Source organism: Canis lupus, chromosome 8 (genome assembly GCF_048164855.1).
Source record: "Canis lupus baileyi chromosome 8, mCanLup2.hap1, whole genome shotgun sequence".
Taxonomy (NCBI): domain Eukaryota; kingdom Metazoa; phylum Chordata; class Mammalia; order Carnivora; family Canidae; genus Canis; species Canis lupus.
Window position 1 is genome coordinate 46,523,594 of NC_132845.1, and position 13,372 is coordinate 46,536,965.

General features: G+C 40.2%; 1 protein-coding gene across 8 annotated transcripts in view; it reads right to left on the reverse strand.

The window, feature by feature from the left end:
• TXNDC11 (thioredoxin domain containing 11) overlaps positions 1-13,372 on the reverse strand; it is a 63,887-nt gene that overhangs the window by 35,567 nt on the left and 14,948 nt on the right. For 4 of the 8 annotated variants that reach the window (XM_072835809.1, XM_072835811.1, XM_072835810.1 and 1 more), the window contains 2 exons: positions 12,971-13,100; positions 217-310 (listed from right to left, as the gene is read on the reverse strand). In XM_072835809.1, coding sequence (XP_072691910.1) covers positions 217-310; positions 12,971-13,100 — 224 coding nt within the window. Of the gene's footprint in view, positions 1-216; positions 311-4,682; positions 4,726-12,970; positions 13,101-13,372 lie in introns of those variants that run through there. The other 4 variants (XM_072835812.1, XM_072835813.1, XM_072835814.1 and 1 more) reach the window with 2 other exon arrangements.

Genomic DNA, 13,372 nt, shown 5'->3' on the forward strand with positions numbered 1-13,372 from the left:
GCCACATCTTAAAAAGCTAAATATCTAAGAGACTGTATTTGAAATAGCATAGTATTTTGTTTGCCAACGGAATCCACAACAGTGTATTTAATACAAATACAGAAGAAAGGAATTGGGAAAATTAAAATACATAATCATAAGGGTAACACACGAAAAAGATATTAATATACACACATTTGCTGAAAGTACTAATGTCTGGATAAGAAGCATTTTTACCTTTCTTTAGTGAGTGCAGCGCTGAAGTGAAGAAGGTCAGATAACCAGGAGGCTGGGGTGAGCCGCTGAACTCAAAGTAGCCAAGGACTCCAGGCTGCGGGAACAAGAGCAGAATGAGGTGACTGAGGGACCAGCAGTCACTGCGTAACGGAAATATTTTAAACAGGACACGCCATCATCATTTGGCAACCACAATTCATTGCGTTTTGTTTTTTAAAAAGCCTAACCACATGAACACAGTTGCAGGATGGGACCAAGCTTTCCCTCCATCTAGAAAATCAACAGAGTAATAAGGGATGGAGACGCAGCAGCGTTTACTGGGGCATTCAGCGATGAACTTCCCTTCCCTCTCCCTAAGTAGGTCTCTCCACACTCTGCTGACAGTTCTCCTAGGTCTCTGGCTAGAAACCTCAACATCAAGTTCATCAAGTACTCACGCCTTTTGTTTAGCATCTCCCAAGTAAGCTATATCAATGATTTCTTTGTAATCTTTCTCAGATTTCTTCCTCAATCACTTCCTCTCATTTCCTCCAAACATGCCTTCATGCTTAGGGAAATCAGGTTAAATGCAATTGACTCCGCTTGTGTGCAAGGTCATTCTTCCAAGGGCTCTTTCTTCACCTGCCAGCCCCACGAGAACCTGGCCCTGTACAAGGATAACCCTCCTCTCTGCTCAGGCCAGTCTGCGGAGGGCCCATCTCTTACCTTCTTGCTCCTCTACTCCCACAAATTTATTTCCACCTGCTCATTCCATTTCTCTAACCTTTAACACAGAACACCTCTCAATTATGCCAAACCAATTAACTGCCCCTACCAGGGGAATAATTGTTTCCTACTCTGAAGGCCCTGTGGCAAAAATTCTGTCTGGTGATGCCCTGTGATAATCGTATCTGTCCTAAAAGACAAACTGTGAGATCTCAGGTGGACCATTCAATGGGAAGCCTCAGACAACTCTGGCAAGTTGGGGACAACTCCTCACAAGGTTCTTGAGAAAAATGAGCTTGATAAAGCACTAGGCAAATGTAAAGTCTCCTTTCTGGCCCTAAAGCATGCTCTTAATAAGTAACTGGACCTGATCACTGAACAAAATCAGATCCCAAAGATACAGTAGAAATTTAATGTTAGTAAAATTTTAAATCAGTACGTTGTAAAAAAAAGGAAATTTCTGATCTGTAGTGGAACACACTCCTTGAAATCTAAATCACTTGCTTAAGATTCAATTTTAAATAAATCAACTGGCTTTTAGAAACCGAGAGTCAGAATGTTTAATCCTAACATCTTAAAAAAAAAAAACCAGCAAACAATTTCTCAAACAACTGAAGAAATCAGAAAGCAGCATTATTGAAAACAGGATTTTCTTTTGCTAAACTCCTTCAAGATGTTTTTTAACAAGCCAACCCAGAACTGACTTCAAACAGAATTACAGTGTTTGAGTTCTTAACAAGGCTGTGATAGTATGATATGCCTTTCTACCGAAAACAAAGGAAGACAAAATCTTTAGAAATTCTAGTCACTTAGTTAACACTGGGCACAAAAGATAACAAAAATGGAAACTAACAGAAAGAAAACAGACCCCTTTAAATTTCTTTAAATTCTGATCAATCTTCCAAACCAAAATCAAATGGAATAAGTTCATCCTACCTATTAATAAATGTTTTGTGGCTAAAATACTTTGTGCAGCTGAAAATTAAATGAGATAAATTTCAGCCCTCTTCTCATTCATGTTCACAGGAGTAGCATACAGCCCACAAGCATGCATGTATCACATGTGGTACAAATACTTGTGTTCATGTATACACATACATGCATGTACACGCAGTAATGGAAGGAAAATCTGAATTCTGAGTCTTCAAGGAAAACCCAAATTCAACCTTTAAAAATGAGTAACGGGGCAGCCCCGGTGGCTCAGCAGTTTAGTGCCGCCTTCAGCCCAGGGTGTGGTCCTGGAGACCGGGGATGGAGTCTCACGTCAGGCTCCCTACATGGAATGGAGCCTGCTTCTCCCTCTGCCTGTGTCTCTGCCTCTCTCTGTGTGTCTCTCAGGAATAAATAAATAAAATCTTTAAAAAAAAAATAAAAATAAATAAAAAAATAAAAATAAATAAAAATAAATAAAATAAATAAAATAAAATAAAATAAAATAAAATAAAATAAAATAAGTAATGGTTGGACCATTTGCAAAGGTCCTCTGTGGACACCTCTACAGAGTAAGGGTTTATTCTTGCTGATGGTATCATGGCTGCAGTTTTCCAAGGGGTTATGTAGTTTGTTTTTGTTTTTTGTGTTTTTTTTTAAAGATTTTATTTATTTATTAATGAGAGATACAGAGAGAGAGGCAGAGAGAGAGAAGCAGGCTCCATGCAGGGAGCCTGACATGGGACTCAATCCCAGGTTTCCAGGATTATGCCTTGGGCTGAAGGCAGGCGCCAAACTGCTGAGCCACCCAGGCATCCTGGGGTTATGTAGTTTGGATGAAGGAGCCTTATCTCCAAAAGAACTGGCACTGAAATTTTCAAGCAGCTTGACCAAAGCAATTCCATAAACAATACAAAGCAAACAATCCCATAAGCAAAATGATTTTAACTTTTCATTGCCAAAGCAATGAAGATCATAAGAAGACTCAAAAACTATGGGGATGATACAAGGCTACAGAAACAGTAAAAAAAAAGACCAGCCATCCAGAACACAAGGAACAGGCAAAGTCTACTTCAAGTGTTATTTTTCAAATATTCATGCTATCGTTAACAGTCTGTATTAAATTTTGAAAATTGGCATGTTTGAGACTGAAACTTTCCAAAAAAAAGGAAATAAAGGTGATAGTTATCAGTTTATTTCTACTGCAAATTATCACTTAAAAGTAATTATGGGGATCCCTGGGTGGCGCAGCGGTTTGGCGCCTGCCTTTGGCCCAGGGCGTGATCCTGGAGACCCGGGATCGAATCCCACATCAGGCTCCCAGTGCATGGAGCCTGCTTCTCTCTCTGCCTCTCTCTCTCTCTCTCTCTCTGTGACTATCATAAATAAAAAAAATTTAAAAAAAAAAAAAGGTAATTAAACTGGCTCTCATGACGCCTTAAGTAACAAATATCACAACCACGCCCCTGGAGTTTCAGTGTCTCCCCAAGAGCTGTGTACGAGAAATGGTTACATATTTCAGAGTTTCCTCCACAATCCGTTCTTAAATCTGGAAAAAGGGGGTTTGGGGAACAAAACACTTGCATATTCACACAAAAGGACCTTAGGAGGCCCGGGCCCCTAGTTTGGTCAGTTGCAAATAAAGGCAGGGGCCAACACAAGGCAGAAACTCTGTCCAGCCCTCGCACACTTGTGAGGCTCTTTCAGATGAGCCAGCCGAGCATGTAAGGCCGAAGACGGGGGTGCAAGCCCTGCCGGGACACAGGCAGTCCCTCCTCACTTGGATGCTTACCAACGTGTGAAAATCTTCCAATCCTAGGTTCCAACCCCAAGGACCACTGATCCAGGCCCGTATGCTTTTTTTTTTTTTTTTTTTTTTTCAGGCCCGGATGCTTAACTGGCCATCAGGAGAGGGGTCAGGAGCTCAACTGCCCGTGGGGCTCCTCCTTCAGGCGTGCGACTAAGTAAGAAGTTGCATCAGGACACATATAGGAGAAAGACACCTCTGTGACCCCCTCTCCTCTTCTCTGTGATCACTCTCCCCTCTGCTCTGGCTCCACCAGTCCTGATGCTGCCTTACGTCCCCTGACTTACTGTTCCTACCTCCCAGAGCCCTTCCTTCAAATTTCCTCAGGGTTGGGTCACACCCAGGCTTCGTGGGAAATTTCTGCTCCCACGTCCTTGCCTCCGAGAGGTCCTCCCTGTCTTCTACCCCCCTGCCCTCATGTCTGCCACATCACCCTTCATTTTCCTTTGGGCACTTGTCTGAAATGACCTTGTACGTGCATTTCCTAGAGCTGCCAAAACCAATTACACAAACTTGGTGACAGTTCTAGAGGCTAGAAGTCCAAGATCAGGGTGGCAGCAGGACTGTGCTCTCTGGGGGCTCCGAGAAATCCTTCTTGCCTCTTTCCTAGCTTTGGATGGCCCCAGACATTCCCTGCCTTGTGGCTGTATGTGTCTGCCTTTGTCTTCATGTGGCCTTCTCGCCTGTGTCTCTGTGTCCTCTCCTTCTCTTACAAAGACACCAGGGTGCCAGGGTGGCTCAGTCAAGTGGCCACTTTCAGAAGCTCAGGTCACGATCCCAAGATCCTGAAGATCCAGTCCCAGGTGGGGCTTCTCTACTCAGTGGGGAGCCTGCTGGGTTTAGGACCCAGCCTAAGTCCAGGATGATTATCATGTCAAGATCCTTAACGAACGACACCTATAAAGACCCCATTTCCAAATAAGGCAAATTCTGAGGTTCTGGGTAAATATGAATTTGGGGAGGACACTATTCAAGTCCCTGTACCTTGTTTGTGTCCCTGTTTATTGTTTATCTCTGTGTTTACCTCCATGAAACAGAGGGTCTCTCTTGTTCATCACTACATATCCACCTCAGACAGTACCTGGCAAGGAGCGGGCACAAAATAAACATTTGTTAACGAGAGAAAGAATAGAGTTAAAAAGATAAAGGAGACGAGACTCCTCCATTAAGTTTACAATTTAGCAAGAATAAAATATGAGTACCAGATTACAACTTGACCCAGTTTGCATGCTTTTAATTCCATTCCATGGAGCGCAGTGTATTCAGCACCTGCTATAATGAGGAAGTTGGAAATAGGCTATTTATAGGAGGCCAGCAAATCCACGGCAGCTTAAAAAATTTCTTTGCTAAGTGAATACCATTTGCAGTGCAGCATAAATTTCAGCAGATGGTGTCCACACCCTCTAGTGGCCATACGAATAGTAACCTCTGTGTTTCTACTCCATGGCAATTGAAATCTTTCTGTACTAACGCTAACTTAGAAAATTTTAAACTTTAATTCACAGTGCTACTAAACTTTGAATTGACAGAGGCAGTATCTACTTATGCGCTCAACGTCAGAGTAGATTTTTACTAACAAGCAGAAGGATAACAGCAGGTACAGGCATTCTGCTAGGTTTTTCTCCAAAAGACTCAGGTTTTCTATCACCTGGCAATTTTCATAACACCCTGCTTTCCCCTCCAAAAGATTCCTAAGATTCTTCCCAATCCCACTGAAATTTAAAATGTGGTTTGCCAAAACTGCTAAGGATAAATGAATGGATGTATGCTAAATCACTGATCTTAACTGGATATAGAAAATTCATGAAAAGAATTAGAAACTATTTTAGCTGCAAATACAAACTAAGCATTCTAAAGAACACTGTTGGCGTTTCGTGGGTAGATTACAAAGCACAAATCAGATGATTCTGTCAAGTGCTTTAAAAAATAAAAAACATTGATGTAGAAGCTACTGATACCCAAATCAAATAATGTCTAAAAACTACTAAAATTAGAAGAGCCATACATAGAAACAGTGACTTTGCCAGTGACATTACCATTACTGAATCCTAGTCCCTGTCCACTCGACATTCCAAAATAAAAATGACCCTGGCATATGTTTGTCTATGTTGACAACTAATAAACTACACTTTCCTGTCTGTATCTTAAGTAGGCAGGGAGAACCCTCAAGGAAGAGGGATTCTACAGCTGGAGGGAATGAAGGACATAGAATTTCTTAACATGATTTGCAACGAGAGGACTTCACGGTCATCTTCTCCATCTGCAGTATCCACTGGCAGGTTTACAGCTTTTAGCTGCATTCATTATTTATAAGGCAGGTATGATTGTATCTATTTATACATTCTGACGGAATCTCTACACCCAACATGGGGTTTACATGATCATACTCCTGAGATCAAGAGTTGCATGTTTTGGGCAGCCTGGGTGGCTCAGCGGTTTAGTGCCGCCTTCAGCCCAGGGTGTGATCCTGGAGACCCAGAATCGAGTCCTACATCGGGTTCCCTCCGTGGAGCCTGCTTCTCCCTCTGCCTGTGTCTCTGCTTCTCTCTCTCTTTTTTTTTTTTTTTTTTTTTTAAGATTTTATTTATTCATGATAGTCACAGAGAGAGAGAGAGAGAGAGGCAGAGACACAGGCAGAGGGAGAAGCAGGCTCCATGCACCGGGAGCCCGATGTGGGACCCGATCCCGGGTCTCCAGGATCGCGCCCTGGGCCAAAGGCAGGCGCCAAACCGCAGCGCCACCCAGGGATCCCTCTCTCTCTCTCTCTGTGTGTGTGTGTGTGTGTGTGTGTGTGTGTCTCTTGAATGAATGAATGAATGAATGAATGAATAAATAAATACATACATACATACATACATATCTTAAAAAAAAAAGAGTTCCATGTTTTACTGACTGAGCCAACCAGGTGCCCTAAATCCCGGGTATGATTTTAGTGCATATCTGAGAAGAAAAACTGAGACCCTACCCTGCCTCAATATTGTAATTATCATACACAGAACACCCAATCAATAACAGGAAATGGTGATCTCCCATAATGGTGGTGAGGTATCTATTTCTCTCTGTGGTTCTGGTATGTTTTATGTGCATGTGAATGTGTGTATGTATATAATTTTTAAGCTATTTTATAAGTTACCACAAGTTTTGAATAACTGGTCTTCTTATGTTGAATCTTTTATTAAGTTGTAACACTCCCTTTTTAATCTCTACTAACTCTTTCTTTGGCATAAAATTAGTATAGATATTTTAGCTTTATTTGGGGATATTTGCTTAATATCTCTTTTGTATTCTTTTACTTTCAACCTTTTAACAGCTTATATGTTAGGTGTGTGTCTCTTTGGAAACAGCATAAGGCTAGATTTATTCCCCAAGCTGAATATCCTTCTCTTTTTTTTGAAAGGAAGTCAGTTCAATCAGTTATGTCTGCTGATATTTGGATTTGTTTCTACTATCTTATTTTGTATTTTCTCATTGGCTCACTTTTCTAAGCTATTTTTTTTAAGATTTTATTTATTCATGAGAGAGAGAGAGAGAGAGAGAGAGAGAGGCAGAGACACAGGCAGAGGGAGAAGCAGGCTCCATTCAAGAACCCGAGGTGGGACTCGATCTCAGGATTCCGGGATCACGCCCTGAGCCAAAGGCAGATAGATGCTCAACCACTGAGCCACCCAGGCATCCCCTAAGCTTTTTTTTTTTTTATTGACTGGGTAACAACATACAGAATCATCATATGCCTATCAAAGCTAAGAAATGAACCTTGGCATAATACTAGTAATTAGACTACATTTACTCAGATTTCTCTAGTTCTTCAACTGATCTTGTTTCAGGATCAAATCCAGGATCCCACAGTATGCTTAGTTGTCATGTCTCCTTGGTCTCCTCTACCTGATCATTTTATCTTTCATGACTTTCACATATTTAGAAGGTACTGGTGGATACGTATGTAGAATATCCTTTTATTTGTGTTTGTCAGATGTGTTCTCATGATTAGATCAGTATTATGCATTATTGGGAAGGATGCTACAAAAGTGATGTACTCTTCTCAATGCACAGAGTCAGGAGGTATAGGATATTGATACTCGTGACTTATGATGCTAATTTTGATCATTTGGTTAAAGAGGTGTATGCCAGTGTTTCCACTGTAGACTTAATAAAGTCTGTGTGATTAATAAATATTTGGAGGAAGATACTTTGAGAATCTGAAAATATCTTGTGTCTGTTTAAATTTGTATCAATACTTTTAGTATCCACAGGTGAATCCTGCCTGCATCAATTATTATTCTGCTGTTCCAATGGTGATTTTCTATTCTCATTTATCAATTATAATTCTTCTATAAGGAAAAAAAAAAACACAGGAAATGATGAAACTCTGCTGCTTTAACAGCAGGTCAACACCCATGGCCCCATCTCAATCACTATTTATTCTTAAAAACCATTCCTAAAAATGAAGGGGAAAAAAATCACAGTCAAATTAAGAAGCCAAACCTTCAAAATTTGTCTATCCTGAAGAAGAAAGGCTGAAAAATGACATAAAATAGTTAAATATCCAAAGTTTTAACTCCTAGATCCACAGTGACATTTCAACTCCAAGACCTTGAAACATTGCTTTGGATCAAGGAAGAATGTGGGAGCCAGAAGCCCTGGTCCCCCAATTTTACCACCTTCTGAATCTGTTCAGAAGGACCTATCATTTCTATCTCACATGGCTATTAGGAAGATGGGAAGCAAAAGCACGTGAAAACCAGAGGACACTATACCAGGGCATAGTTTGCACATTCTTTGTTGGCTAATAATGAGTAAAGTATTTTGAAATTTACAGAAACAAATGTTCATAATATTCACCCTTCAATATCTTTCTGTGATGTTCAATAAATCAAAGGCAAATTTATTTTCCTAAAAATTGCACCCGGACTCAGTGTCATATTCTACACACAGATAACTAGGGTTAATGACAAGCAAACGGATTTTGGCAGGTTTGAGACATCAAAGTCAAAGGCAATGCTCTCCACTGGTTAAAAACTTCTACTGTTGGGCAGCCCCAGTGGTGCAGCAGTTTAGCGATGCCTGCAGCCTGGGTGTGATCCTGGAGTCCCAGGATCGAGTCCCACATCGGGCTCCCTGCATGGAGCCTGCTTCTCCCTCTGCCCGTGTCTCTGCCTCTCTCTCTTTCTCTGTGTCTCTCATGAATAAATAAATAAAATCTTTAAAAAAAAAAAAAAAACTTCTACTGTTTTAGGTAATTTAATATCAAATCATCTGAAAGAGGCTTTTGGAAGGATTCATATGTAGGGCTTAGAAAAATTCAAACCAAGATACAATTAGAGCATTTCCCTTTCTAACAGCAACATAAGCATATACATATATGGTCAGGATATACATAATGAAATAATAGTGGATGTTAAAAGTTGTTAATTTCAGAATACCATCACTTCCCAAGTAATAAACACTAATGGCACAATTTTATGATGGTCCAAACTGCTCACAAATATCTGGATTAGAAACAAATGAACTTCTAATTAATCAATATAATTTTTTTTAATGAGAGGACAATTATCAAATGCATTCCTACAAGATGTCACAAACACACCTAGAGACATAAGCAAAAAGCACTGCTATTCTAACAGACCTCAGAAGTGCCACAAAAACATTAAATAATTATCTTATCCTAATTCTGGTATAGCTAAACACACTTGATACTGAAATGCCTCCTTATAAAAAATATAAATTAGAAGATAAGGCTCTTGATTAAAAGTAGTATTTTTCAGAGACGCCTGGGTGGCTCAGTGGTCGAGCGTCTGCCTTCAGATCAGGACGTAATCCCAGGTTCAGGGATTGAGTCCCGCATCAGGCTCCTGTATGGAGCCTGCTTCTCCTCCCTCTATCTGTGGCTCTGCCTCTGTGTCTCTCATGAATAAATAAATAAAATCTTTTTTTAAAAAAAGTATTTTTCATAGTAAAAGTTCTTTAAATGAGCAAGATCCTTAACATATTTAGGAAGCACATTTTGGGGGAAGGGGCAGTAACAGTTTGAGTATAAGGCTGAACATCAGGGACAGCTCTACTCATGACAATACTAAGCATTCCTGTCTCTACCCCACAGATAACGCTCCAGAATTTTCCAGTCAAGGCACAGCTGAATTTTCATATTGTCTCTGCCTCTGTGGTAAGCAGATAAGCTTGCAACAATTAGACTTTGGCATTCTGCATGCTACATGAAAAAAAGATGCTTGGACTAGTACCTGCAAAGCATCATCCTAAGGCCTTAGTTGGGAAAACAGTAATTTACAACAGAGGTTCTCAACTGAGGCAATTATGTCCCCCTAGGGGACATTAGGCAATGCCTGGCTATTTTTGGTCGTCACAGCTAAGGGGGGAAGGGAGCACTATCAGTATCCAGCAGGTGAAAGCCAAGAATACTGCTCTGCAAAGCATGGGACAGCTCCCACCCCCCACAGAACTACCTGATTCCAAATGTCAATAATGCTGAGATTGGGAAACCTTAATTCAGAGGAAATGTCCAGAAGCATACTGTGCTCTAGAGTGGAGCCTCCTAAAATTCCTTTACTTCTCATCTTTATTCAACTCTGGAAGCCAAGGCGGTGGTTTCATTTTTTCATTTCTAGATCTAGAATTTTGCCGTTATGTTATCTCACAAAGGGTGTGCATGAAACTGAGACCACTTCTAGGCAGAGTTAGTATGTCTCACAAGATAAATGGTTTCACAAGTGCCATGCTGGGCTTGACTCCTGAGTTCTTTCACCATTAATCAAATATGTCTCTTGCCAACCAATTTCATCTTAGTGAAAAGAAGCCTAGTGAAAGATGATACTAACATGATAAAAGCTATCTACCACTTCAGGAGGAAGCATTCTAAAGGCCAACAGAGGCCATATAAGGTCCCATCTTCGCAACACCTTCTTGGTCCTATTTTAAAGGCAGTCTAATCACTGTTGTACATCATTCTAACCCAGTGCGCCACCAAACCACAACCTTGAGTAATGTCTCCAGCACATCAGAGAGTCTGATGTGAACTCAGTGTGAAACTTGGAACATCATCTCTGAAAGCACTGCTGACAAGCAGAGTCAGAGAACACGGAGGCTAAGGTAAGGAACCTGCCTTGCTGCCCCATCATACAGGGGAACTTGCCTCTCTCCTACAGGTCCAATCACAGAGATGCTACAGAGGCAATGAACAACACAAAATCAGAAAAGAGCTCTAATACAGATGTTCAAAGGCATTGTCTCAAAAAATCTTTCCCAACCAATAACTGATGAACCTTTTTCTGCCTGCCTCTTTCTAACCTTTAAATTTAGAACAGTCAGGAGGGATTGTGTGAGTCAATCCCCTTACTTCAGAGATGAGAAATCTCTGTCAAACTCAGAAGTCAGAGATTTGCTAATGTCAGAGCTAAAACTCAGGCCTCTAGAACCCTACCTGAGGTCTACACCTGATCACGTAACCCCTGCTAAGACGTAGCTCAAAGCTCTTGGGATACAAATCTCCAACAGGGCTGAAAATAATAATTAAGTTGCCTCTTGGTGCTCTTGTTACAAAGCTAAATGATCTCAATTTTTTCTATACTTTCCTTTGAAAGGGTAAACAAATATCATATACTATTTATTGATGTATCATACATGTATTTATTGATGTATCATGTATCAATGGCTTCTCTGCCATTTCTCCCTTTACTTTTAGAAGAAACTGAGTGAAAATGTAAAGAAAAAACAAAGTTTCAAGCAAAATTAGGCACAGTGTTCCACAGAAGTCTCTACAGAGCATACCTGAAAGAAGACTTCTTTGTCCCTGCAGGTCATTTTTTATCATCTTAATTACAAAACAAACAAAACATTTCTTATGTAAGTAGGGAGTTCCAGCAAGCTTTATGCATGTCGAGTTCCCTCCATAGCGCTAAATATCCAAGATATTCCCATGATGTTATTTCTATGGGTAAGTTTTCATTTACTGGGATCCAAGTAGGCATTTCATGTCTCAATTATTTAATCTCTGTTTACAGGCATGGAGACTTAAAGAGCTTAAGTAGCCCGTAGGCCACAAAGTGGTCAGAGCTCAGTGCCTAAGTCCTGCTTCTTTACCGTTTCGCTGTACTGCCTCCATGACTCTATCATCTATTACAAATCTACATGAAAACCCACTTATCACACAATTACTGCACCTAAGAGTTAAATACCCAGTTTCAGACCTCTGATGCCTGGCAGGTGAGTGACCCACCCCAAGTCACAGAACTAGTTAGTGCTGCCAAAAGGACCAAGCCCAGGCACCCAGGGTGGTTCCCACCCACCAACTTGTCCCAGCAGAACAAGAGACACGTCCACGAAGGGCACAGAAGTCTATACTGTCTCCACCTAAGAGTAAGAACACATTCACTCTAATGCACATCCGAGAACTCAGAAGCAGAATAACTATAGATATTAACACTTCTACTTAGAGAATCTACACATAGTTAATACATAAACAGTGCTTCTAACATGACTGAAAAGCTGTAAATGATATCCCAGTGAAAGAAATTCATGTCCAATGTGCATAAAATCTCTCCAACGCAAAAGGTAAAATCTAACCCAGTCATAATTAGTAAGTCTGGATTCACAGGGCTTCTCTTCAGATACCTACTGTCCTGTATCTAAGTAGCATTTTTACTTGCTGTACCCAAGTAGGATTTATACTTGCTCCAATCAACTTTTTTGTGGAACTATTCTTATAATTCATTTAGATTACTTTCAGCTTTATACTGGCTTTTCAATAATAAGCAGTCCTGAACACAAACTGAAGATCCTATAAATATAATTTATCAGGGGATGAAGCTGGCGATGTGAAAGCAGCAGAGAAGCCATGTTAGGAAACTTTGTTAAGACCTTGAAAGCGTTATGCACTTTATAAAATAGAAAGGCACGTATTCCCAGTTTCTTTAAAAGCTAAACTACAGCTGATAAGTAAAACCAGGTATTCCATAGTAACATGCCATAAAGTATCAAATAAAATGTTTAGAGATTTGCAGATGCACAGAAATCTTAAGTTAATTTTTACATGCTGAGTTCATTGTAAGAGAAACTAAAAGTCTGCTGGAAATTCCCAAACAAAAAATTCACTAAGTTTTACAAGTATTCTATTCTCTTAAAACTCACTTGGCCAAACCATCCCTACAATTGTGTATCTCAAAAAGCATTTAATTGGGGCTTATCTATAATGTGGTCTTTTCATTGCTGCAAATCAGGAGGTATAAAAACCCTTCTAATATAAACAATCCAACACAACCCGGTGAAACCTTGGGGATGGGAGGAGATATGAAAGACAGGTACCTCGTAGTTTGAGAGAAAATCTAGTAATTCTGATTGAGATGGGATGTAGAGAAGTGGTTTCATCACCCGGCGGACAAACTTCTCAATGTAAACAGCACTCATGGGGCCTTTGTATTCGATTGGTCCAAAACTAGTACCAAAAAAATAAAAATAAAAAAATAAAAATAATACACCATGCATTAAACCTGTAACGTATAACTGAAATCATCAACACCACAAAATGATCCTGACTGCTTCATAGGTAAGTAGCCTTCTGTGTCCTGGGAGGTGAATAGAGGGCCAATTTAGAATAAGCATTTCGTGTACAAGCAGCCACTACTTTTCTATGAGCTTAATTCAACTGCAAACTGAATTTCCACCAAAGAACATTCATGCTAGCCTCTGGGGAAAAAAAATTCTCAT